The 27458-nt window shown below is 41.7% G+C and overlaps 1 protein-coding gene across 1 annotated transcript in view; it reads right to left on the bottom strand.

Moving 5' to 3' along the window:
• Positions 1–27458, bottom strand: part of LOC126355291 (epidermal growth factor receptor substrate 15 homolog) — a 143384-nt gene that overhangs the window by 81366 nt on the left and 34560 nt on the right. The window contains exons 2-3 of the mRNA XM_050005581.1: positions 22920–23081; positions 12498–12562 (exon numbers count right to left, since the gene is read on the bottom strand). Of these exons, the coding sequence (XP_049861538.1) occupies positions 12498–12562; positions 22920–23081 (227 nt within the window). The remainder of the gene's footprint in view (positions 1–12497; positions 12563–22919; positions 23082–27458) is intronic.

Below are 27458 nucleotides of genomic sequence, written 5' to 3'. Positions count from 1 at the left end.
TCAATCTACTTTCAACTTTCTGTTTTCTGGTGTACTGTCCCAATGAGCTTGAACAACATGATACATTCCACTGTTGCCTTCACACCCTTTGCAAGGCTTGATTGATAAACAGTATCTACCACACCTTTCATTAGTTTGGAAGGTTTATTCACCAGGCACACCCCAAACTGATTTAAATATAGGTGTGAACGCAGTATAGATATCCAGTTTTCAGAATGAGGCTGTATCTAATATGAACTGGACCTCATCAGAGATCAAGAACCAAAATAATGTAAATGTGTCTAAGCCGAAAATGTTGGTAGCTTTTGGGTAATAAATGACAAATTAGATGGTTGGCATTGTGACTTGTTTGTAGGTTTCAGTGATCGAGAACTGACCCTGAAGGGTGCTGCAACTGTCACTGTAAGCTAACAAACACCAAGAAGATGGGACAACTCAGAAGAGCCTATCCATACATTTGTTGTTGTTGGGAGTCTTCAGTTCAAAGATTGGTTTAATGCAGGTCTTCATGCAACTCTACCCTGTTCAAGCCTCACCATCTCCAAGTAAATACTGCAACCTACATCCTTATGAATCTGCTTGGTGTATTCATTCATCTCTTGGTCTCCCTCTATGATTTTTACCTTCTACCCTTCCCTCCAATAATAAATTCGTGATTCCTTGATGCCTCAGAACATGTCCTACCAACCAATCCCTTTTCTAGTCAAGTGGTGCCACAAATTCCTCTTCTCCCAATTCTATACAGTACCTCCTCATTAGTTATGTGATCTACCCTCTAATTTTCAACATTCTTTTGCAGAACCATGTTTCAAAAGCTTCTATTCTCCTCTTGTCTAAACTATTTATCATCCAAGTTTCTCTTCCATACATGGCTACATTCCACATAAATACTTTCAGAAAAGATTTCCTGACACTTAAATCTATACTCAATGTTAACAAATTTCTCTTCTTCAGAAATGCTTTCCTACCCTTCGCCAGTCTACATTTCATATCCTTCTACTTCAACCATCATCATTTATTTTGCTGCCCAAACAGCAAAACTCATTTACTACTATAAGCGTCTCATTTCCTAAACTAATTCCCTCAGCATCACCTGATTTAATTTGACTACATTCGATTATCCTCATTTTGCCTGTGTTGATGTTTATCTTATATCCTCCTTCAAGACACTGCCCATTCTATTCAACTGTCCTTCCACGTCTTGTGCTGTCTCTGACGGAATTACACTGTCACTGGCGAACCTCAAAGTTTTTATTTCTTCTCCCTGGATTTTAATTCATACACCAAAATTTTCTTTTGTTTCCTTTACTGCTTGCTCAATATACAGATTGAATAGATCGGAATAGGCTACAACCCCGTCTCACTCCCTTCTCAGCCACTGTTTCCCTTTCAAGCCCCTCGGCTATTATAACTGCCATCTGGTTTCTGCACAAATTGTAAATACCCTTTCGCTCCCTGTATTTTTCCCCTGCTACCTTCAGAATTTCAAAGAGAATATTCCAGTCAACATTGTCAAAAGCTTTCTCTAAGTCTACAAATGCTAAAAATGTAGGTTTGCCTTTCCTTAACCTATCTTCTAAGATAAGTCATACAGTCAGTACTGCCACGGATCTTCTCCAAGGTCGGCTTCTACCAGTTTTTCCATTCATCTGTATAGAATTCATGTTAGTATTTTGTAACTGTGAGTTATTAAACTGACAGTTCGGTAATTTTCACAGCTGTCAGGACCTGCTTTCTTTAGAATTGGAATTATTATATTCTTCTTGAAGTCTGAGGGGATTTTGCCTGCCTCATACATCTTGCTCACCAGGTGAAAGAGTTTTGTCATGGTTGGCTCTAACAGAATGTTCTAACAGAATGTTGTCTACTCCTGGGGCTTTGTTTCAACTTAGGTCTTTCAGCACAATGTCAAATTCTTCATAAAGTATCATATCTCCCATCTCATATTCATCTATGTCCTCTTCCATTTCCATAATATTGCCCTCAAATACATTGCCCTTGTCTAGACGTTTTATATACTCCTTCCACCTTTCTGCTTGCCCTTCTTTGCTTAGGACTGGTTTTTCATCTGAGCTTTTGATATACATACAGGTGTGTTCTCTTTTCTCCAAAGGTGTCTCTAATTTTCTTGTAGGCAGCAACTATCCTACCCCTAGTGATATATACTTCTGCATCCTTACATTTATTCTCTAGCCATTCCTGCTTAGCCTTTTTGCACCTCCTGTTGATCTCATTTGCAAGTATGTGTCCCAGTTTTCCCTGTTGTTGTTGTTGTCTTCAGTCCTGAGACTGGTTTGATGCAGCTCTCCATGCTACTCTATCCTGTGCAAGCTGCTTCATCTCCCAGTACCTACTGCAACCTACATCCTTCTGAATCTGCTTAGTGTACTCATCTCTCGGTCTCCCTCTACGATTTTTACCCTCCACGCTGCCCTCCAATGCTAAATTTGTGATCCCTTGATGCCTCAAAACATGTCCTACCAACCGATCCCTTCTTCTAGTCAAGTTGTGCCACAAACTTCTCTTCTCCCCAATCCTATTCAATACCTCCTCATTAGTTACGTGCTCTATCCACCTTATCTTCAGTATTCTTCTGTAGCACCACATTGTGAAAGCTTCTATTCTCTTCTTGTCCAAACTAGTTATCGTCCATGTTTCACTTCCATACATGGCTACACTCCAAACAAATACTTTCAGAAACGACTTCCTGATACATAAATCTATATTCGATGTTAACAAATTTCTCTTCTTCAGAAACGCTTTCCTTGCCATTGCCAGTCTACATTTTATATCCTCTCTACTTCGACCATCATCAGTTATTTTACTTCCTAAATAGCAAAACTCCTTTACTACTTTAAGTGTCTCATTTCCTAATCTAATTCCTTCAGCATCACCCGATTTAATTTGACTACATTCCATTATCCTCGTTTTGCTTTTGTTAATGTTCATCTTACATCCTCCTTTCAAGACACTGTCCATTCCGTTCAACTGCTCTTCCAAGTCCTTTGCCGTCTCTGACAGAATTACAATGTCATTGGCGAACCTCAAAGTTTTTACTTCGACTCCATGAATTTTAATACCTACTCCAAATTTTTCTTTTGTTTCCTTTACTGCTTGCTCAATATACAGATTGAATAACATCGGGGAGAGGCTACAACCCTGTCTCACTCCCTTCCCAACCACTGCTTCCCTTTCACGTCCCTCGACTCTTATAACTGCCATCTGGTTTCTGTACAAATTATAAATAGCCTTTTGCTCCCTGTATTTTACCCCTGCCACCTTTAGAATTTGAAAAAGAGTATTCCAGTCAACATTGTCAAAAGCTTTCTCTAAGTCTACAAATGCTAGAAAAGTAGGTTTGCCTTTTCTTAATCTTTCTTCTAAGATAAGTCGTAAGGTCAGTATTGCCTCACGTGTTCCAACATTTCGACGGAATCCAAACTGATCCTCCCCGAGGTCTGCATCTACCAGTTTTTCCATTCGTCTCTAAAGAATTCGCGTTAGTATTTTGCAGCCGTGGCTTATTAAACTGATAGTTCGGTAATTTTCACATCTGTCAGCACCTGCTTTCTTTGGGATTGGAATTATTATATTCTTCTTGAAGTCTGAGGGTGTTTCACCAGTCTCATACATCTTGCTCACCAGCTGGTAGAGTTTTGTCAGGACTGGTTGTCCCAAGGCCATCAGTAGTTCTAATGGAATGTTGTCTACTCCGGGGGCCTTGTTTCGACTCAGGTCTTTCAGTGCTCTGTCAAACTCTTCACACAGTATCGTATCTCCCATTTCATCTTCATCTACATCCTCTTCCATTTCCATAATATTGTCCTCAAGTACATCGCCCTTGTATAAACCTTCTATATACTCCTTCCACCTTTCTGCCTTCCCTTCTTTGCTTAGAACTGGGCTGCCATCTGAGCTCTTGATATTCATACACGTGGTTCTCTTCTCTCCAAAGGTCTCTTTAATTTTCCTGTAGGCAGTATCTATCTTACCCCTAGTGAGATAAACTTCTACATCCTTACATTTGTCCTCTAGCCATCCCTGTTTAGCCATTTTGCACTTCCTGTCGATCTCATTTTTGAGACGTTTGTATTCCTTTTTGCCTGCTTCATTTACTGCATTTTTATATTTTCTCCTTTCATCAATTAAATTCAATATTTCTTCTGTTACCCAAGGATTTCTAGCAGCCCTCGTCTTTGTACCTACTTTATCCTCTGCTGCCTTCACTACTACATCCCTCAAAGCTACCCATTCTTCTTCTATTGTATTTTTTTCCCCTATTCCTGTCAATTGTTCCCTTACGCTCTCCCTGAAACTCTGTACAACCTCTGGTTCCTTCAGTTTATCCAGGTCCCATCTCCTTAATTTCCCACATTTTTGCAGTTTCTTCAGTTTTAATCTACAGGTCATAACCAATAGATTGTGGTCAGAGTCCACATCTGCCCCTGGAAATGTCTTACAACTTAAAACCTGGTTCCTAAATCTCTGTCTTACCATTATATAATCTATCTGATACCTTTTAGTATCTCCAGGGTTCTTCCACGTATACAACCTTCTTTCATGATTCTTAAACCAAGTGTTAGCTATGATTAAGTTGTGCTCTGTGCAAAATTCTACTAGGCGGCTTCCTCTTTCATTTCTTAGCCCCAATCCATATTCACCTACTATGTTTCCTTCTCTCCCTTTTCCTACACTCGAATTCCAGTCACCCATTACTATTAAATTTTCGTCTCCCTTCACTATCTGAATAATTTCTTTTATTTCATCGTACATTTCTTCAATTTCTTCATCATCTGCAGAGCTAGTTGGCATATAAACTTGTACTACTGTAGTAGGTGTGGGCTTCGTATCTATCTTGGCCACAATAATGCGTTCACTATGCTGTTTGTAGTAGCTTACCCGCATTCCTATTTTCCTATTCATTATTAAACCTACTCCTGCATTACCCCTATTTGATTTTGTGTTTATAACCCTGTAGTCACCTGACCAGAAGTCTTGTTCCTCCTGCCACCGAACTTCACTAATTCCCACTATATCTAACTTTAACCCATCCATTTCCCTTTTTAAATTTTCTAACCTACCTGCCCGATTAATGGATCTGACATTCCACGCTCCGATCCGTAGAACGCCAGTTTTCTTTCTCCTGATAACGACATCCTCCTGAGTAGTCCCTGCCCGGAGATCCGAATGGGGGACTATTTTACCTCCGGAATATTTTACGCAAGAGGATGCCATCATCATTTAATCATACAGTAAAGCTGCATGTCCTCGGGAAAAATTACGGCTGTAGTTTCCCCTTGCTTTCAGCCGTTCGCAGTACCAGCACAGCAAGGCCGTTTTGGTTAATGTTGCAAGGCCAGATCAGTCAATCATCCAGACTGTTGCCCCTGCAACTACTGAAAAGGCTGCTGCTCTTCAGGAACCACACGTTTGTCTGGCCTCTCAACAGATACCCCTCCATTGTGGTTGCACCTACGGTACGGCCATCTGTATCGCTGAGGCACGCAAGCCTCCCCACCAACGGCAAGGCCCATGGTTCATGGGGGGGGGGGGGGCAGTTTTCCCTAGTGTCATTAAAAGGTGGAAATGCTGGAAGACATGTGAGAGTTTCTACCGTCGAATTCACTAGGGCTACAATGATTGGCCCTCTTGTATTATTGGTTTGTCTGCCAGTAATTGGAGTGACTTCTGTAAAAACTGTTTGCTGCTGCTGCTGCTGATGATGATGATTATGATGACATTCCAGAAGAAAAATCAATGTTGCTTCCATGATGCTGGACAATTTTCTTTTTCTATTCATCAATGCTGTAGCCACAATGTGGCAGAAACACAGACAAAGTAAGCAGGATCAATTCAAGACTGAAGTCAGGAAAGACCTGGGCAGATCTGGAGGCTGACAGAAAGAACAAATGGCATGTGTTCTACACGAGGCATTCATGATGACAACACAAGACAAACAGGTGAATGACAAGCAAACAGGTTTCAAAGAGCGACCAAGTGAGAAACCAAGATGACTTGATAACAAAGCAGAGCCAATTTGGATTCAGAGGAGTCACAAAAACTATACACAACAGAAGCGCATACCAGTCTGATGGACTGTTGGCTGTGGAATCATATTGATCCCAGCCACGGAGAGAGTTACTGTCCAGAGCACTCACATCAGGAATTATGGGTTGTGTTATGTTTGGTATTTTGAGGAATTTGAAACTGTGATAGGTCTCAGGCAAGGAGATGGATTGTCCCCTATCCTGTTCAACTCTGCCCTCGAAAAGATCATAAGCGAGACCTTCTAAGAGAACAAAGGGATTGAAATTGAAGGAAAGAGACTGGCATACTTAGCCTATGCAGACAACATCTGTTTACTCTCTAGGTCTGAAGAGGAGTTTGTGCAAATGACCAAAGCACTAAAGAAGGCTGCCAGCAAATCTGGGCTAAACATAAACAAAGCCAAGACAGAGCATCTCATTATGACGTGTGGTCAGAGTCAGACTGCTAGTCGTCTATAATCACAGTCCTACAAGAGAGTGCATGAATTCAAATACCTAGGGGCAATTTTCACTGAAAACTCGTCATGTGAAGCAGAGATCAATGCCAGAATACAAGCAGGAAACCAATCTTAGCACAGCCTAGCACAACTGTTTCAGTTCAGATATCTCTCCAGACAGTTCAAGATTCAACTGTACAAAACCCTGATCCAGCCTGTTATTCTAGATGGCTGTGAGTAATGAAGTATCCAGAAACAGGACTTCCATAAGCTCCTCGTTTTTGAGAGAAAAGTACTTCAGAAGATCTTTGGTCCAGTTCTGGATGCAGACGCAGGGGAATGGAGGATCAGATACAACCAAGAGCTTGAGGAACTATACCAGGAGCCCAATATAACAGGATCTGTCAAAGCCAAAAGAAAGTAGTGGCTCGGACATGTGGCCCAGGCGGAGGATCACAGATGGCCTTGGAAGCTCCTGGATTTCACACCTACAGGAAAGAGACCCCCAGGGAGACCCAAGAAGTGTTGGTGGGATGGCCTCCATGAAGATTTAAACCAAGCATCAATAATGTGGAGAGATGGCGGTTAGCAGCAATGGATAGAATACAATGAATGAGCAAGTTGTGTGTGAAGTGCATGTTGATTTTTTTTTTTTTAATTTATGGTAAAAGAGTGATTCACAAGGAGTTTGTTGCAAGTGAACAGGCTGTCACAGGTGACTTTTATGCTGGAGTGCTTCGCCGTTTGAGGGACTGAGTTCACTGCGTCTGCCCGGCGATCAAAGGGGATTGGATTCTCCACCACGACAATGCACCCGCTCACACATCGCGCTCCACCGCCAAAGTTTTGGTCAAGTTCAATGTGACAACACTGCCGCAGCCACCCTACAGCCCCGACTTGGCTCCAAGTGACTTTTTGCTCTTCCCCCGAATCAAGACAGGCCTAAAAGGGAAGCGATTCAACTCCATTGATGCCATCCAGCAGGCTTCGACGAGAGCCCATGATAGCATGATGCCCGTGGCCTTCCAGAAGGGCTACGAACAGTGTAAGATATGCTGGCAGCACTGTGTTGATGCTGAAGGATCATATTTTGAAGAATTTTTGTCTGCTATACTTAAATGTCACATAAATTTCTAGTTCTGAGTTAAGTCTCGAAACTTTTGAATTACCCCTTGTATAAACCTCTTACATGCTTTAGGGTGTGTTTATGGTGTCATCTTGCTGCTTGTCGTCATGGTCTGGCAGTGATGAAACAAGACCATACAGTCTTACCACTCATTTAACATGCACCAGCACTACACCCCCACTGCTCACTATGATCCTCATAAGGTGATGATATCAAGCTGGTTTGTGTTTTGTCCTACGACCATCCCCAAACTCGAGCCATGATTGGTTGCCTCAAGGCTAGTCAAGTACTGCCCTGTTTGACTGCTCCTTGTTGCGTGGTTTCCCACACAGCATACATCTTTTAAGGTTGAATAAGAAGTACACTGTTTTTACCCTATTGACTTCAGTAAAACAAAAACAGTGTACTTGTTCAACGTGAAATATGGAATTGTTCTACCAGAAGTAACGGAAGAATCCATTAACAGCAAGCATGTACTTCTACATCCCCATCTTCAGCCTTACTCTGCAAACTACTGTGAAGTGCATGGCACAGGGTATTATCATACATTAAACTATGGAACATGGGGAAAATGACATCTGTGTAAGCTTTAATTAGATTAATTTTATCTTCAAAAGCACTGCAAGAACTGCTGTGAGCTGTAGTACAGAGTGATGACAATTAAAGTTCCAATTTCAAAGCATTGCAAAAGGGGAACCATTGCTCAGAACAATGTCAAATTTGGATGGAATATTATGAAAGGAGGGGAAAATGTTATGGAACCAAAAACAATTAATGAAAATTTTCCCACTAGAATGATGCCATGTCACAGCGTAAATGGGTTCGGCTCGAAATGACGGACAATGACTACGGTGTGAGCTGCATATTAAACCAACCATATTGGGCAATGCACATGACCATACAAGTTTTGCCATCATCAGTTGTGGCATAATTATATAGGAAGCCCATCCACTAAGGCAAGGTTGTACCATATCAGATGGAAAAAATTGGTTTTTAATTGTCCTGAGGCCAAAAACCACATAATAGGCAACAACGAAATCAGTTATAATTCAAGAATGTTTTTGGCCACAAGTTGAAAGGGAATGTTCCACAGCAGATCAGAGTCTCTCAGAGATCACATTCAGAATGCGTGCCTTCAATTCAGCTGTGTCTGGAATCGGAGCAGCATTGAACACAGCATCTTTCACATAAACCCACAGCCAGAAGTCGCATATTAAAATTGGGTGATCTGGACATCAAGGTTGCAGCAAATGGTGGCTGATAATTGTAGCAATTTCAAAATGCTTCTGTGTAGCTACTTCACTGGCTGTGCAATGTGCGGAGGAGCGCCGTCTTGCATAAAAATGATCATACCCATATATCCATGCTGTTGAAGGGACAGAATGATGTTGATGCAGAAACTAATCTCATAGCATTTACAAATTATGGTTCAGATAAAAAGACCCACAGGACCCATTTTATTGGGGAAAAAAAGGTTCTACAATACATGATGCTGTCAATCCACAAACACAGTTACCTTTGCAGAATGAAGTTGATGTGACAGCATATTTTCTGCTGCAATATTTTGCAATTCTATGTACTGACACATTCTTGGTGATGGAAATGGGCTTTGTCTGTGCACAAAATGTTCCACAGCCATTCACTGTCCACTTCCATGTGAGCAAGAAGTTCTAGAAAACATTTGTCTTAGTGGTAGGTCAGCATGAAGCAACTCCTGAACATAGGTAATTTTGTGTGGATAGTGATGCAGGATGTTTCATAGAACTTTAAGCACCATGCTGATGCGTGTGTCCAAAGTTCGGGGAACTCCCCATGTACTGCATGTTTGTAGACCACCACTCAACTCCTCTTGCGGTGTTGTGGCCACATCATCTGCTGACATCAGATCGTTTTCTTCCCTGTGCCACATTGAACTTCACATAAGCCTGTCTTTTTGAATTTCATAATCATTTTCTCCAGATCCTTGGCAGACATTGGACCAATGTCCTTTTTCATAGCCTTGAGTGTTTGAGACTTCTGTAGAGTTCCTGGCAGGTAGCCACCATTCTTGTAAAAGAGCTTTACCAGTAGTGCACGATCCTGCGTTGGAACACAAACTGAGGAACAGCCATGTAGCCCAAATCTTAAACATTTCATGCTTCTTCAAAACATTCTGTTGAAATTTGATGTCATTTTGAGCAGTGTTTTTTTTTAATGGAAGTTTAATTATAATCATTCTGTATAATTCTAAACTCCTCACTTAATACCGACACTTGAAGCTTTCTAAGTAGCCTATTCAGAAACAGATTGTTTATAACTCCAGTATCCTACCAATGAAACCATCATACATAGACAGTAATAATGTCAGGACAAGTGACAAATTTAAACAGCTGTTTTTGGATGCAAAGCTATCTGTGACCAAAGGTATACAGATCATCATAGCTCCTTTGTAATGGTTAACATTATGTATAAAAAGATTTGGAAACTGGTTCCTCTGTTTCATATAATTTATTTTTTTCACTAAAATACCAGCACGAAAACCTAGAAGTGTTAGCAGCAGTACATGAAGTAGATGTGGATAAAAACTGATTAACTATTACATCACAATGAGTAGGCCTACAAGTTGCTCTTCAATAGAAATTACGTTAATAATTTTGGATCACATCTTCATATCTTAAACTTTCCTGGTTCAATAATATTTAAAATAAACTGAAAAATTTGTTTTAACATTCGTAACTGTCTGAACACGTTCTCTGGATAATGTTTGAGCTGTTGCTAGAACTGATGAAAGTATCTGCAGTGTGGGTGATCTGCTTTGAAAGACTACATCTGTACCCTTTTCCTTTCTCGTTGCCAATACAACATTTTTGGCATTAATGAAGCATTATTACCCTCTTAAGACAATGGACAGAAGATAGTTTTTGCTTCAAACACTGAAAGTAATCCACTCAACTAGAGTCATGAACAGCTACAGGAAGAAGGTTCCTGGCGGAAATGCAAGATGCTGAGTGACCAGCAAGCAGCAATGTGACAGCAGTGAGGCTGCAGTGTAAATTTAACAAGGCTCTTCGTAAGCAGCGAGATGCAATGTGTGAGCAATGAGCTGCCAGCAGTGAGGTTGCAGCCAAAGCACACCCTTACCCTCTGAACTCCTTTAGTTTTTTGGTGCAGCTGCTGAGTCATCTGCTGAAAGACAGGACTTGCACTACCCAACTAGCCGCTCCTTGACTCATGTGTCCTTCCCTACCCCTTTCAACTTCCATCATCCCAGGCAGCATCAGCTCTCTATAAGCGAACATCAATAATTAGTCATTCTGTGACCATAGGAGTGTGTGTGTGAGTGGTTGTGTGTGTGATTGACTGACTGTGTGTACTTTTGATAGAAAAAGAGCAAAAGCTTGAAAGCTAATGTGAATACAGCTTTCTGTTGCATGTGTCTACAAGCCACACATCAGTCCACTATAGATGAGTGATTGCCTTTCCCTTATTTTCCCTACAGGTGGGGGGTGGGGCTGAGAACAAACATCACATCATAGTGAAAATGCACAGTTTAAACTACGACAAGCTTCACATGACAGCAAAGTACAACAGTATGAGACCATCAAGTGTGCGTTACAACGGTCCATGTGGACAGTGTAATGATACAGCAAATACATATGGGTGACATTACACACAGCTCTACCATTGTGGCCAAACCTACTAATGTGGACAAGGAGTTGAGTTTTTCCCATACCATAATTTTATTGTTTTATTGGTGAACAGAATATTCCAGGGGGAAGAAAACATTTTACTTCTGCACAGACAAAACTGACCACATGCTACACCTCAAAAACTGGATGATCATTTTTCCGTAAGTTCAGCATACAGCTAGTACAGTATCTGCCCTGGCTAGAGACAACACAACATCCTTTAGGCCACACATCACCCAGATTCCTATGTATTGCTGGCTTCGAGATCACCCTTTATGGTCAATAACCCACCAGACACATTCCCCTTACACAAAGGCAGGTATGGTGTCTAGCTCATCAAGAATGGACCTGGGAACAGAGGGGTAGCGACCAAATTACATATATCTCAACAAGACCTGAAGAGAGTTTCGCATCATTCCTTTACCTTGGCGGCACTTGGATATGTTACAGTGTTGACAATACTGTGGAAAGTGGCAAATATAATTAGGGTTCTTGTGTGAGATGGCACCTCTTTGGAGCACATACACCACTAGATTCATTTCCTAATGAACTGTCACAGTTGCAATTTATAGGGATGACATCCTACAATATGTACACTTTCTACATGGTACACATAGATCTGACTCAGTGGAGAACTACTTGCATGAAGAAGGCCTCATGTGTTAACGTGGTCAATGTGCCTTCTAGACTAGAATCTGATTGAACATGCATGGCATGTTCTAGGCCAATGGATTGCAACCCTAAGAACACTGATGATCTTCAGAGACCATTTGCCCAGGAGTGTGAAGTAGTACCGCAAGCTATGCCGGGAATCCTCACCCACAGTACAGGAGACTTTGTGCTCTCTGTATTCATGCATAGGTGCAGCACCCTTCATATTAGTGAAAAAGTATCACTGTACCACAATTTTTCAGTATACCTTATACATGCTTTACACAGTTACAATGCTGCTAGAAATCCTTCTGCTATAATGTATTATTATTGTGCCTCATGTTGTTTACAGACTTTAAGTTGTGGAAATAAATTATGTGTATAAATACAAAAAAGAAAAAGAAATCATCACCAATGTTAATGTCGTATAACAACTATGATATCATACAGTGACTATTTGTCTTAATGTATTATTCTGTCATTTCATGTCCAGGAAGTTGCTTCTTGGGGCCTGTAAAATATTTCACAACTATTCATACTACCATGACAGAACAACTTTGAAACTTACTGACTTCAACTGCCGCAGTTTCAGTTCCTGGTTCTTAACTGTTTCTGACAGTTTGGCATTTTCAGCTGAAAAATATTATGCAGCATGTAACATACCAAATATATCCAATACACAAATTAGAACATGAGACTTCTAACTCTAGTTTACAGTGGGTGTGTAGAATGTATAATGTAAATTACATTAGCAACCTGCCTCAACTTTGCTTGGGTAGCACTAACTACCTGCAGCTGGACAGCTTGTCTGGTGTAGCAGTAATATGAGGGCATGCTAAAAAGTAATGTCTGTTTTATGTGAAAACTCTTATAGCTTTGTATATAAAACAAACTTTATTAATATTATACATATTTACTCTTCATTTTTACATATTCACAGCCTTCTGGCACTAGAGGGCTCTGAATAGTAGTGTGTAACATGGCGATGTGTGACAGAACTGTGTCAGTGCATGAGAAACAGCATGCTGTAACTGACTTTCGAATTCAAAGAGTTTATCCACACATGGAGCACCCTCTTCTTTAGCATGACAATGTCATGCCACACTTGGGTGCTGCTAAATCTTCACAACCCGACATTGTGGGTTCACTGTCATCCTCCATACAGTCCAGACATCGCGCCATCCAATTTTCATCTGTTTCTCAAACTTAAAGAACACCTTTGAGGACTTCAGTTTGATAGTGATGAAGCAGTGCAAGCAGAGGTAATGTAGTAGCTCCATCAACAAAGTCAAACATTCTACAGTGACAAACTAGTCTCCTGTTCATCACCAGGGTGACTGTATAAAGAGATAAATATCTAAACATGAAGACTCATGATGCAGAATGTTAATAACATTTGTTTCATTCAAAAAGCTTAAAGAGTTTTCACAAAAAAAATTCATAGGCATTACTTTTCAGCAACCCCTCGTAAATTATAGATACAAACTTTCCTCATGAATTATCTAACTATTAGTGAAAACCATCTCAAACAGTAGCTCCTGAAATTTGTCTTCATGCAGATAGAAAAATGTGCAAAGTGACTTCAATTTATAACAGGAATAATAGAAAATTTCCATTATTGTTATATGTTGCCATTCAGTTCTCTTTCATACCACACCCTTTTACCTTTGTTTCTGTTTTTCTTTACTTATCCACAATTCATTTGTACAGTCGTTATTCCTTAGTATGACTATACTTCTTTCTCCTCTACAGAATCTGACCTCCAAACACATGCTGGCCACTCTCTGTTGCACAATTTGAATGCCCTCTCTTGTAATGGCCCACAATGTAAAAAGTGCCATACAACAACTCCCTGCTCCCATGGATATATCACCTTTTTGAACATTTAATTCCAATTCTGTTTTTAACATATTCTCAACTACTGACTCATGCTGTCCAACATGACTGTTAGCCGATGGCAAGCATTTATTCACAATCATATTGTACAATCAAGTGTGTCAATTTGCAAAAAAATATATCTATTTGCAAGTGCACCCACTATCCCCTGCTCCTGTAAAACATTTTATGACCTCTTCCTAACTTCCTACATTGCTCTCTACAAAGTGCCTACCATTTATGTCCATTATTACACTTCAACTATAGTTTTCCACCTTCTCATTATCAACCTCTGTTAACTTTTTTCAGTCACTCCTGTTGCCTCCCTACTGGTCAACCATAAATTCCTGCTCATTCTACCTCGACCAATTCCAAAAACTCTCCTTTGTCATTACAAAATGCTGAGTGCACATCCTTTTCCTGAAATTTTGTCTGGCATGTGTTACCCCTCCTAACTGGCTTAACATTAAAATTGGAATCTTGAGCTGTCAACCGTTCTACCACAAGCACATTCACATTTTCCAAATTATCAGTCCTTCACCCTCATAATCATACAGTCCAAGCACAAACCTTGCTCGATAGCCTCTACCACAACTTTATTGATATTATCACTGCAACGGAAACTCTTGCTCTTCAACAATTGGAACAGCATTCCCACCACGATCCAAGGAAAGCATTCCAGCTACTCTTGTCCATATGCCAGCATGTAATTACCTACACCAAAGAAAGAGCCTACCACTATGATCCAAGCTCCCCGTCATCCCCTCATAGCTCTCCAGCCATGCCCTGCTCAGTTATTACACCTTACATATCCCCTGCACAAAACACACTGCTCCTGAACATTCATTTCATAACGCTGTTATCAATCTTTCTGACAAAAGTAAGACCACTGCAGAAGTCTCAATAATCTCTAAAAGACCTCACCTTCATCCCAAAACCTATATTCTACCATGCAGGCCTTTGCAAAGGACCTACTTTCCTTTATTCATTCTCTGCAGTGGAAACATTTTTTTTGCCATGCATCCCACTAACAACAGATAACCAAAACGCCACACAGAACCTTGTTTAAAACAGTTTCAAACTTTCTCCAACCATGATCTTCCACCCATTCAATCCATTCATCCCCTTGCTATCTTTCAGGAGTTCTTCACTTCTAACCTGCCTCACCTTCCCTTCCTAAACCCCTCCACAGTAAGTTGTCCTAATCCCTCTCCAGCAAGTCTAACATCAATTCTATGGAACACACAGCTACCTGTAACCTGAAAACCAACCCAGAACTTATCATCCTTCCCAGAGACAAACACTCCACCACAGTGGTCATGAAACATTGTCAATATGTTACTGACGACTCTGGAAGCTTTCCAACACCTCATCATAGAAACCTAATGACCATCATCTTATCCCAGAAGTCCAACAGGACCTCCAGGTCTTACGGCAGCCCCAAAACCTGACACCTGAATACATCTGCTTCATCACATGAACAACTTCCCACCTTGTCTCCCCTCCCCCCCCCCCCTCCACCCACTCCACCTTTTACCTACTCCCAAAACCCAACCCCACAGGTCTCCCCACCAACTGTCCCATTGTGGCAGGGTACAATGCTTCACAGAACAAACCTCTGCTTTTGTTGATCAGTATTACTTTAGCTTTGAATAGCTCAACCATATCCTTCATCAGGGCTTTGACTACCTTTCCTCATACCCTGACATGAGGGATATCCAACCCAAAATCCTACACACATAACCCAAAGTAGTGTTATGCTACCCACCCAACCTATGGAATATCCTTTTCCATCCCTACTTCCATCTTGGTACCCACTGGTCATTTCTTAGAGGTCAACCTGTGGTGTCACTGCCAGACACCACACTTGCTAGGTGGTAGCCTTTAAATCGGCCGCGGTCCGGTAGTATACGTCGAACCCGCATGTTGCCACTATCAGTGATTGCAGACCGAGCCCCGCCACACGGCAGGTCTAGAGAGACTTCCTAGCATGCCCCAGGTGTACAGCCGACTTTGCTAGTGATGGTTCACTGACAAAATCTACATCTACATCCATACTCTGCAAGCCACCTGACGATGTGTGGCGGAGGGTACCCTGAGTACCTCTATCGGTTCTCCCTTCTATTCCAGTCTCGTATTGTTTGTGGAAAGAAGGATTGTCGGTATGCTTCTGTGTGGGCTCTAATCTCTCTGATTTTATCCTCATGGTCTCTTCGCGAGATATACGTAGGAGGGAGCAATATACTGCTTGACTCTTCGGTGAAGGTATGTTCTCGAAACTTTAACAAAAGCCCGTACCGAGCTACTGAGCGTCTCTCCTGCAGAGTCTTCCACTGGAGTTTATCTATCATCTCCGTAACGCTTTCGCGATTACTAAATGATCCTGTAACGAAGCGCACTGCTCTCTTTTGGATCTTCTCTATGTCTTCTATCAACCCTATCTGGTACGGATCCCACACTGTTGAGCAGTATTCAAGCAGTGGGCGAACAAGTGTACTGTAACCTACTTCCTTTGTTTTCGGATTGCATTTCCTTAGGATTCTTCCAATGAATCTCAGTCTGGCATCTGCTTTACTGACGATCAACTTAATATGATCATTCCATTTTAAATCACTCCGAATGTGTACTCCCAGATAATTTATGGAATTAACTGCTTCCAGTTGCTGACCTGCTATTTTGTAGCTAAATGATAAGGGATCTATCTTTCTATGTATTCACAGCACATTGCACTTGTCTACATTGAGATTCAATTGCCATTCCCTGCACCATGCGTCAATTCGCTGTAGATCCTCCTGCATTTCAGTACGATTTTTCATTGTTGCAATCTCTCAATACACCACAGCATCATCTGCAAAAAGCCTCAGTGAACTTCCGATGTCATCCACCAGGTCATTTATGTATATTGTGAATAGCAACGGTCCTATGACACTCCCCTGCGGCACACCTGAAATCACTCTTACTTCTGAAGACTTCTCTCCATTGAGAATGACATGCTGCGTTCTGTTATCTAGGAACTACTCAATCCAATCAGACAATTGGTCTGATAATCCGTATGCTCTTACTTTGTTCGTTAAACGACTGTGGGGAACTGTGTCAAACGCCTTGCGGAAGTCAAGAAACATGGCATCTACCTGTGAACCCGTGTCTATGGCCCTCTGAGTCTCGTGGACGAATAGCGTGAGCTGGGTTTCACACGACCGTCTCTTTCGAAACCCATGCTGATTCCTACAGAGTAGATTTCTAGTCTCCAGAAAAGTCATTATACTCGAACATAATACGTGTTCCAAAATTCTACAACTGATCGACGTTAGAGATACAGGTCTACAGTTCTGCACATCTGTTCGATGTCCCTTCTTGAAAACAGGGATGACCTGTGCCCTTTTCCAATCCTTTGGAATGCTTCGCTCTTCTAGAGACCTACGGTACACCGCTGCAAGAAGGGGGACAAGTTCCTTCGCGTACTCTGTGTAAAATCGAACTGGTATCCCATCAGGTCCAGCGGCCTTTCCTCTTTTGAGCAATTTTAATTGTTTCTCTATCCCTCTGTCGTCTATTTCGATATCTACCATTTTGTCATCTGTGCGACAATCTAGAGAAGGAACTACAGTGCAGTCTTCCTCTGTGAAACAGCTTTGGAAGAAGACATTTAGTATTTCGGCCTTTAGTCTGTCATCCTCTGTTTCAGTACCATTTTGGTCACAGAGTGTCTGGACCTTTTTTTGTTTCCACCTACTGCTTTGACATAGGACCAAAATTTCTTAGGATTTTCTGCCAAGCCAGTACATAGAACTTTACTCTCGAATTCATTGAACGCTTCTCACATAGCCCTCCTCACACTACATTTCGCTTCGCGTAATTTTTGTTTGTCTGCAAGGCTTTGGCTATGTTTATGTTTGCTGTGAAGTACCCTTTGCTTCCGCAGCAGTTTTCTAACTCGGTTGTTGTACCACGGTGGCTCTTTTCCATCTCTTACGATCTTGCTTGGCACATAGTCATCTAACGCATATTGTACGACGGTTTTGAACTTTGTCCACTGATCCTCAACACTATCTGTACTTGAGACAAAACTTTTGTGTTGAGCCATCAAGTACTCTGAAATCTGCTTTTTGTCACTTTTGCTAAACAGAAAAATCTTCCTACCTTTTTTAATATTTCTATTTACGGCTGAAATCATCGATGCAATAACCGCTTTATGATCACTGATTCCCTGTTCTGCATTAACTGATTCAAATAGTACGGGTCTGTTTGTCACCAGAAGGTCTAATATGTTATCGCCACGAGTCGGTTCTCTGTTTAACTGCTCAAGGTAGTTTTCAGATAAAGCACTTTAAAAAATTTCACTGGATTCTTTTTCCCTGCCGCCTGTTATGAACGTTTGAGTCTCCCAGTCTATATTCGGCAAATTAAAATCTCCACCCAGAACTATAACATGGTGGGGAAATCTACTCGAAATATTTTCCAAATTATTCTTCAGGTGCTCAGTCACAGCAGCTGCTGAGCCCGGGGGCCTATAGAGACATCCAATTACCATGTCTGAGCCTGCTTTAACCGTGACCTGCACCCAAATCATTTCACAATTCGGATCTCCGTCAATTTCCTTCGATACTATTGCACTTCTTATCGATATGAACACGCCTCCCCCTTCACTGTCCAGCCTATCTCTGCGGTATACATTCCAATCTGAGTTTAGGATTTCATTACTGTTTACACCTGGTTTCAGCCAACTTTCTGTCCCTAGTTCTATATGGGTGTTGTGACCGTTTATTAATGAGAGCAGCTCTGGGACCTTTCTATAGACGCTCCTGCAGTTTACTATTAGCACATTAATATTGTCATTCCCTGTTGCATTTTGCCTACTCCTACCTTGCCGCGTCTCAGGAGGCGTCTTGTCGGGCCTAGAGAGGGAATTCTCCAACCTAAAAAAAACCCATGTGCACTCCACACATACTCCGCTACCCTTGTAGCAGCTTCTGGCGTGTAGTGCACGCCTGACCTATTCAGGGGGACCCTACATTTCTCCACCCGACAGCGGAGATCGAGAAATTTGCACCCCAGCTCTCCGCAGAATCGTCTGAGCATCTGGTTTAAGCCTTCCACTCGGCTCCAAACCAGAAGACCGCGATCGGTTCTGGGAACGATACTACAAATAGTTTGCTCTGATTCCACCCCACGAGCGAGGCTTTCCGCCTTCACCAATTCTGCCAACCGCCTGTACGAACTGAGGATGACCTCTGAACCCAGACAGCAGGAGTCATTGGTGCCGACATGAGCAACAATTTGCAGTCGGGTGCACCCAGTGCCTTCTATCATCGCTGATAGGGCCTCCTCCACATCACCCGCCTAACACTGGAGCTCCCAATAACTAATAAACCCCTCCCCCCGTGTGCCTGCTCGGACCATGCTGAAGGAGCAGCCACATGTCCACTCACAGGCAGAGCAAGCGATGCCACACGGCCAGCCTCCACACTTACCCTGCGCCTCGTGCGCCGCGAATGCTGCTAAACCCACCACTCCCCTTGGGGAGAGAGTGGCCCAACCGCGCCCGGTACCCGCGAAGATGTCTCGACAGCAGGGACAGTGGGTGAAGCATGTAACACCTGGGGTGTACCTTATGACGCACCAGACTCCCCACTGCCGCTACACTCTGAGGCAGGAGCCTGAAGACGGCTGACCGTGGCCATGAACACGCTTAGCTGTTCGCGAAGAGTGGCCAGCTCCTCCTGCGTCCGTACACGCTCTCATTTGCAGAGACGATAGTTAGCATAGCCTTCAGCTACGTCATTTGCTACGACCTAGCAAGGCATCGTTATCATTTACTATTGATACTGTGAATCACGTAATGTCAAGAGCGACGTTCACCATTAATGGATTAGTTAAGTATTCCACCAGCTACATCCATTTTTCTAAAGTTTAATTTCCTTTTCCTGTTCCAGACCTCATGCCAGCCTGCGTGAGCTAAAACACGTGCCTTTTGGCCTCCTCTAGTAGCACGGTGTTGGCTCTCCTGCCTACCACTACACAACCCACATGCAATATGTGTCCCATACACCCACTCATTCACCACCTCCTACCACAGTCCAGTCACTGGCATCTCCTACAATAAAAGGCATGGCCAAAATGGCATGGCCATATGTGGAGACAAATATGTTACCATGTGTGGAAGCAAATGTGTTACATATCAGCTGTGCTGCAACTGCTGTACAACATTCTATGTGAGCATGGCATGTAACCAACAGTCTACTCACATGAACTACCACCACCAAACTGTGGCAAACCTCAAACTTGACCATCCAGTTGCCAAACATGACGTGCAACACAACACTAATTGCTTCAATAACTGCTTCACTACACAGCTCATCTGGATACACTCTTCCAGCAAAAATTTTGCTCAACTATATTGGTGGGAATCATCTCTCCAGCATATCCTGGCCTAGACCTTCACAATCTGCTTAGCCTAAACCTCCACTATACTGGTTACCCCTGCCTTTTCTCTTCTCTAATGAGTCAACAGCACTCCTTCTCTGTCCAGATTGTGTACTGCCTTCTCCCACCACTCCTCCACACACACACACACACACACACACACACACACACACACACAAAAACACACCTGCCCCCTTCATGTGGCCATATTCTCTCTCTCTCTCTCTCTCTCTCTCTCTCTCTCTCTCTCTCTCTCTCTCTCTCCCCTCCCTCTCCCCCTCCTCTCCCCCTCTCCACCCCCCCCCCCCTCCCACCTTCCTTCCCTATCTCCCCGCCCCCTCCTTTCTGATCTCTCTCCCTTTCTCTCTGGGAAATGTTTTCAGGTTACAGATAGATGAAGGTTCCATAGGAGTGATGTTGGTCTCAATCAGAGGAGATGTAGGAAAGGAAGGTGAGGCACGTTACAAGTGAGCAATTCCTGAAAGGGGAAAAGGTTTAGTTTATAATCTGTATACATTAAACCTAGTTCTAAAATGGATGGTTACCTACACATGTCTAGGACAAAAATTAATTAATTCATACAATTATTCACACATGTTCTATTGAACCTATCCTGAGATAAAACTATCAGAGGTATGGAGAAAGCCACAGAGATGTAACTGTTGCTAAATTGTTTCTAAACTACAGCAAAAGCTACCTTTTGTTAAAAATAAATTGCTTACTTTTAATTACATTACCTGTATTCTACTTGAAAAGATTGCACATTACAATCTTACAAAACGAAAACTCACTACAGTACTTTGGAAAGAGACTGCCACTTTCCAGTTACACTACTCAAACAGTCCCATCTGTTATCACATACAAAATAATTGTGAGACTTCTGGTATCATTTGATATACAACAGTGAACACGCTGTGCATTAATGGAGGCTTATTTAAATCAACATTGTTTCCTAAAGTATATAAGATAATGGGATCAGTAAAAGGTACACTTTAAAGTGCATTTAAATGGACCATAAAAACTGCATACTGTCAACACAAATTACAGCAACATGTTAAGTAACATTGGCAATATTACAACCACTTGCTGACAATGTTTGTGTCAATACATACATGGACAAGAAGTGTTTCCATGGCCACAGTATTGCCACAAAATAGATAAAATTAAACTAGTGCAATTGAGAGTGGCTTTCCTGCTCCACAAGAAAAGAAAGTTAGAAATAAAAAGTAAAACCAAACATTGTAGAGGCTTTTTTTTAATTTAGGGAGCTGCTACCAAAACTGTAATTCATGTACTGATACTGGATACATATATTTTTCTAGAAAAAGCATTTATCTAAAAGTTAGCGAGACCAGGGACTGTATATGAGGTCTGTTCAAAAATTTCCGGAACATTCATAACTTTGCGACAATGGTGTGTTGGAGCGAAAGGCAGTTGGCATCCATCCACACACTCCTGTGTTTATTGTTAAACTGCCGGAAGTTTCATTGTTATATGTCTGTTAGCTATTGTTCTGTGCTGTATTGAGTAGAATGTTGTGTCGCACAATTAGTGAATTTCGAGATAGCAGAATTAGAGGAGCAATTGCATTAGATTTTGCATGAAATTCGAGAAAACCTTTACAGAGACACAACAAATTATGCAGGAAGCCTACGGTCATAATTGCTTAAGCTGTCTCAGTGTTACAAATGGTTCATAGGGTTTAAAAATGGCTGGACAGAAGTTAAAGATGACCCTCATTCAGGACACAGAAGTTTTGATTGCAGATTGGCATGTGACTGTGCAAGAGATTGCTGAACTGATAGGGGACACCTCTAAGAGTACCATGGACAAGAGTCTGACAGACAATTTGAAAGATCACAAAGTGTTTGCCAGGTGGGTGCTGCAGATGCCCACTGATGAACACAGAAGTAAGTGCATCAAAAGTGCTCAGAAGTTGCCGTGCTGTTACCAGGAAGAGGGTGAGGAGTTTCTGGATTCAACTATAACTGGGGAAACAACTTGGATCCAGTACTTCATGCTAGAGACTAAGGGACTATCAAAACAATGGTGAGGTTCTGGTTCTCCAAATGTCAAGAAGTTCAAGCAAACACCATCAACAGGGACGGTGATGGCTTTAGTATTCTGGGATAAGAAAGGCATTCTGCTGATCAATCACCTCGAAAGAGCTACTGTGAGACACTAACAAAGCTACACTGGGTAGTACAGAGCAAAAGGAGGGGTCGGCTGACAAAGGGAGTTCATTTTCACCATGACAGCGTCCGCCATCACGTCACCAGCACCACGACAGATCTCATCGCCAAAGTGGGTAGAAAATCATTGACCATCCTCCATACAGTCCTGATTTGGCTCTCAGTGACTACTATGCTTTCCCCAACTTGAAACAACACTTCGGGGGAATGAAATTCTCTAGCGATGAAAATTGAAGGCAGCTGTCCATTCCTTCCTGCATGAGGTGGTGGGAGAGTGGTACAACACAGGTATGAAAAAGGTTGCAGAGCATCTCCAAAAATACATCAATTGTGATGGAGACAACACTGAAACATAGCTAAAAGCCCAAGCTTTCATAATCTGTAATAAAATGATGTTTACTGTGTGAAAAAGCACTGGAGATCTTAATTTATGGACAACCTATGTACATATTTAGCACTTTATTTATCTTAGGTAATAATAGTCACCAAAGTCAATTAACCTTTTACAGACAGAAGCTTGTTGATGGAATCCTGCTGCATTGCTAGCAAATGTCTGCTCTCAGCCAGTTTTGTTCGTTCCGCTTTCTCAGCAGCACGGCACTCGTGCAGCTCCTTTTGCAGCTGATCCATCATCTTCTCCATTTTTGCTTGCTGTTTTTGTGCTTCATGGCAAAACTACATAATTTTAACAAAGAACTGGTATAGATTACAATATCTTTAAAAAATTTTAAGGTACTCACTATATAATACAAGTAACTACACATAATTTTGCCCATATTCACAAAAAGGGTCCAGGCTGTGTGTCCCAACAGGAAACAGATATGAGACTCACCAGTCTTTTAAGCTACTTTGTTTATTCACACATCCAGACAAACAAAAATGTACTCATTGCTGAGGAACACAAGGGCTTTACGAGGAAGGTTTTCGGTCAAAGCTTCAATATCTTTTTTCATAAGCAACATGACAAGAATTAAGTGTGCACACCATTGCCAGCTTTTATGGATGATATTTCAAGATTTCATGAAGAATTCATCACAGTGTATGGTCAGAAACTGCAAGAGGAACTGCATGTTTGTGGGCAGATCGCAGGGAGAATTCAATACCGTCAGGCTTCCTTTCTTGACGTTTTCTGGTGTAATTGTGGGTCCTGAAGGCCCTGTTTCTTTTTCAGCACACTATTGGCATCCATAAATGTGTCCACCCAAGTAACAATCAATTTTGAATCAGGAACATGACCTGCAGGCACGATATTAAAGTGTTCTCTGAATGCATGGTGGGTTGTCATGAGTGAACGCCCTCTGGAAAAGCAAGTCACCAATTAAAGATTAAAGAGGGGGGGGGGGGGGGGGGAAGAGATGCTTCACATCTGTCTTGGGACTGAGAAATTGGAATCCTGAGATGATTGTGGCCACTGGCAGCACATGTCTTATTTATAATGTATCTCACCATCAGCAGACAAAGGCGTTTCAGACTGTGCTGTGCTTTGCTGTCCAATACTGCTAACACTGTTCTCTGCTGCAACTGGCTGTTTTGGACACTATCTTGCTTTCCCCACCCCTCACCACCACCACTTATTTCCTCAGAGTGTTTGACTGGATAATGGCTTGATTACGTTCTCTAAACAGAAACTGATAAGTTATTCTCCCTGTGTCTGCCTATTCAGGTTTCCTACCATTCTCTGTTGTACTCATTAATTTCCTTCTTAAATGTAGCTCTTGTGCACAATAACTTTGCCACCTTTCCACAATCACCCTTGCTTGCTGTACACCTAGTATCTTTCTGCCATCTTCCACTCCATGACCCACACTAGTGGTGAGGAAAATGTTGCTGGTAAACTGATGCTTTTCACTGGTGGTTATTTACTCATATTGTGCAGTTTCTCACTCATACCTAATATCATGTAGGGCCCCCGCAAGCATGCATAAGTGCCACAGCATGACATGGCAAAGGACTCGACTAATATCTGCAGTAGCGCTGGAGGTAACTGACACCATGAATCCTGCAGGGCTGTCCATCAATCTGTAAGAGTATGAGGGGGTGTAGATCTCTTCTGCATGGCATCCACGATATGCTCAATAATGTTTGTGTCTGGGGAGTTTGGTGCCAGGGGCAGTGTTTAAAATCAGAAGAGTGTCCCTGGAGCAACTCTGTAGCAATTCTGGATGTGTGGGGTGTCGCATTATCCTCTTGGAATTGCCCAAGTCCATTGGAATGCACAATGGACATGAATGGATCCAGGTGATCAGACGTAATGCTTACATATGTGTCACCTTTCAGAGTCGTATCTAGATGTATCAGGGATCCCATATCATTCCAACTGTACACGCCCCAAACAATTACAAAGCCTCCACCAGCTTGAACAGTCCCCTGCTGACATGCAGGATCCATGGATTCATGACGAGGTCTCCATATCCGTACACGTCCATCCACTCAATACAATTTTAAATGAGACTCGTCCGACCAGGCAATATGTTTCCAGTCATTAACAGTACAATGTCAGCATTGATGGACACAGGCAAGTTGTGAAGCTTTGTGTCATCCGGCCATCAAAGCACATATAGATGTTGGTTTGTTGAATGGTTCACACACTAACACTTGTTTATGGCCCAGCATTGAAATGTGCAGCAATTTGCAGAAGGGCTGCACTTCTGTCATGCTGAATTATTCTCTTCAGTTGTCCTTGGTCCTGTTCTTGCAGGCTATTTTTGTGGCTACTGTGATGTCAGAGATTTGATGTTTTATCAGATTCTTGATATTCATGGTGCACTTGTGAAATGACTGTACGAGAAAATCCCCACTTCATCACTACTCCATAGATCTGTGTCCCATAGCTCGTGCACTGATTATAACACCACATTCAAATTCACTTAAATCTTGATAACTTGCCATTGTAGCAGCAGTAACCAATCTCACAACTGCGCCAGAAACTTGTTGTCTTATATAGTCATTGCTGACCAGGGTGCTATATTCTGCCTGTTTACCAGGTGTACCAGTATGAAATGAGCATTTTTTTGTGAAACTGAAACATTAATTTTGAATTGAAAGTAAAAACATTTTATTCAAAGTACTGAATATTGCTTTCTATCCATTTTGACCACCTTTCTGGCAATTTGTGGACACCATGGCAATGGAAATGTTCGTCTTTTGAAGCAAACCAGCCAGACACCCAATTTTCGACTTCTTCGTAGGAATCGAAGTGTTCCTCAGCCAGTGCATGTCCCATTGATGAAAACAAATGGTAGTCGGAAAGGGCCAGGTCTGGTGAATACAGCAGGTGGGGTAGCAGCTCCCAGCCAAGTGTTTTGATTGTATCCTGAACCAGTTTTGCTTCGTGTGCAGGTGCATTGTCGTGTAAAAAAATTACTTTGCCATGTCTTCTGGCCCATTCTTGTCTTTTTTTGATCAATGCATACATCAAATTGATCATTTGTTGTTTTTAGCGATTAGTATTCACAGTTTCATCAGGTTTTAGAAGCTCATAATACATCACACCTTTCTTACCCCATCAAACACAGAGCATCGTCTTCTTGCCGAATCGATCTGGTTTTGCTGTGGATGTTGATGGTTGTCCCAGATTAACCTATGATTTTTCCCATTTAGGATTCTTAAAATAAATCCATTTTTCATCGCCAGTAACAATTCGATGCAAAACTGATTTTCTTTCATGTCTTTGAGGTAAAATTTGACAAATGGTTTTTCGGTTTTCAATCGGTCTTTCATTCAATTCATGTGGGACCCATTTTCCACACTTTTGGATCCTTCCTATAGCTTTCAAACGGTCAGAAATTGTTTGTTGTACAACATTTAGCATTTCTGCCATTTGCTTCTGATCAAAGTATCATCTTCATCCAATATTACTTGCAATTCAGCATATTCAAACTTTTTTGGTGGTCTTCCACGTTCTTCATTTCTCACATCAATATCATTATTTCTGAACCATTAAAACAATCGTTTGCATGTTGCTTCTGATAGAGCATGATCACCATATGCCCCGAAAAGCATTCGATGCAACTCTGCAGCTCATTTTTTTTCTTCTTCTTCTTCTTCTCTCTTTTTTCTTCCCCCCCCCCCCCCCCCCCCTCAAATGAAAACAAAAAATTAATGCTTTCCGCAAATCAACACACGCGAGACAGATATTCGACATTGTTAACATGATGAAAACATATGATGTTGTTTGTTACATGACTTGATGTATACTAAATATCTTTAACAGATGTCATACCAACCACACAAAAAAAATTAAGGCTCGTTCACAACAAATGTTGCCTATCGACACATTTGTATCTTAACGATCATTTCAGACCAGTACACCTGGTACATTTATCTGTATTTGAATACACATGCCTATAGCAGTTTCTTTCGCACTTCAGTGTATATCAACACCACAAAACTCTTAAGTTACACAGAGACCCCTTGGTGATGTTCTTCATTATTTTCTTGCTGGGGCAATTCAGTTTTGTTTATCTTTGAAGCTGTTAAAGAGGCACCTGAAACAATCCACTGTGTCAGTCTGCTGGACATGGTAGTCCACTAAAGTTATCAGATGTATCATCACCTATGTAATAATTGTGACAATGAAGTATTTGTCATTTGAGGTGCTGACAATATGCAGCATATGATTTATCACATCCTTGGTGGCCTTTAATTACTCAGGGCGACTGATGCCAGCTGACTGCTAGCTGTTCGTGATCTCTTGGGCAGCTGAAGAGGAGCTTTTCTTATATTTTATTCAGAACATTTATCAAGCAAATTAGCCTGCAACAATTTGGCTCTCTCAAAATTTGTTCTTCCTCCATTTTGTAATACAATGACATTTTAGGTCTTCCAGATTCTGACAAAATTGCTGCTGCAAAAATGATTAATTTGATAATGATGTCCAATATGGAATAATATTGTGAACCAACTGCTGCAACACTTCTGCTATAGCTCTATCTGATTCTGTTGTCATTTAGGCTGTAACATATATCTCCCATTTTTAAACTTTTGTTTTGTGTAACAGCTCTTTATATTTCTATTTAATTGTTTTGTGGTGACGCAGA

This window comes from Schistocerca gregaria, chromosome 3 (assembly GCF_023897955.1).
Source record: "Schistocerca gregaria isolate iqSchGreg1 chromosome 3, iqSchGreg1.2, whole genome shotgun sequence".
Classification (NCBI taxonomy): Eukaryota; Metazoa; Arthropoda; class Insecta; order Orthoptera; family Acrididae; genus Schistocerca; species Schistocerca gregaria.
This window is presented reverse-complemented; position numbering and strand designations above follow the sequence as displayed.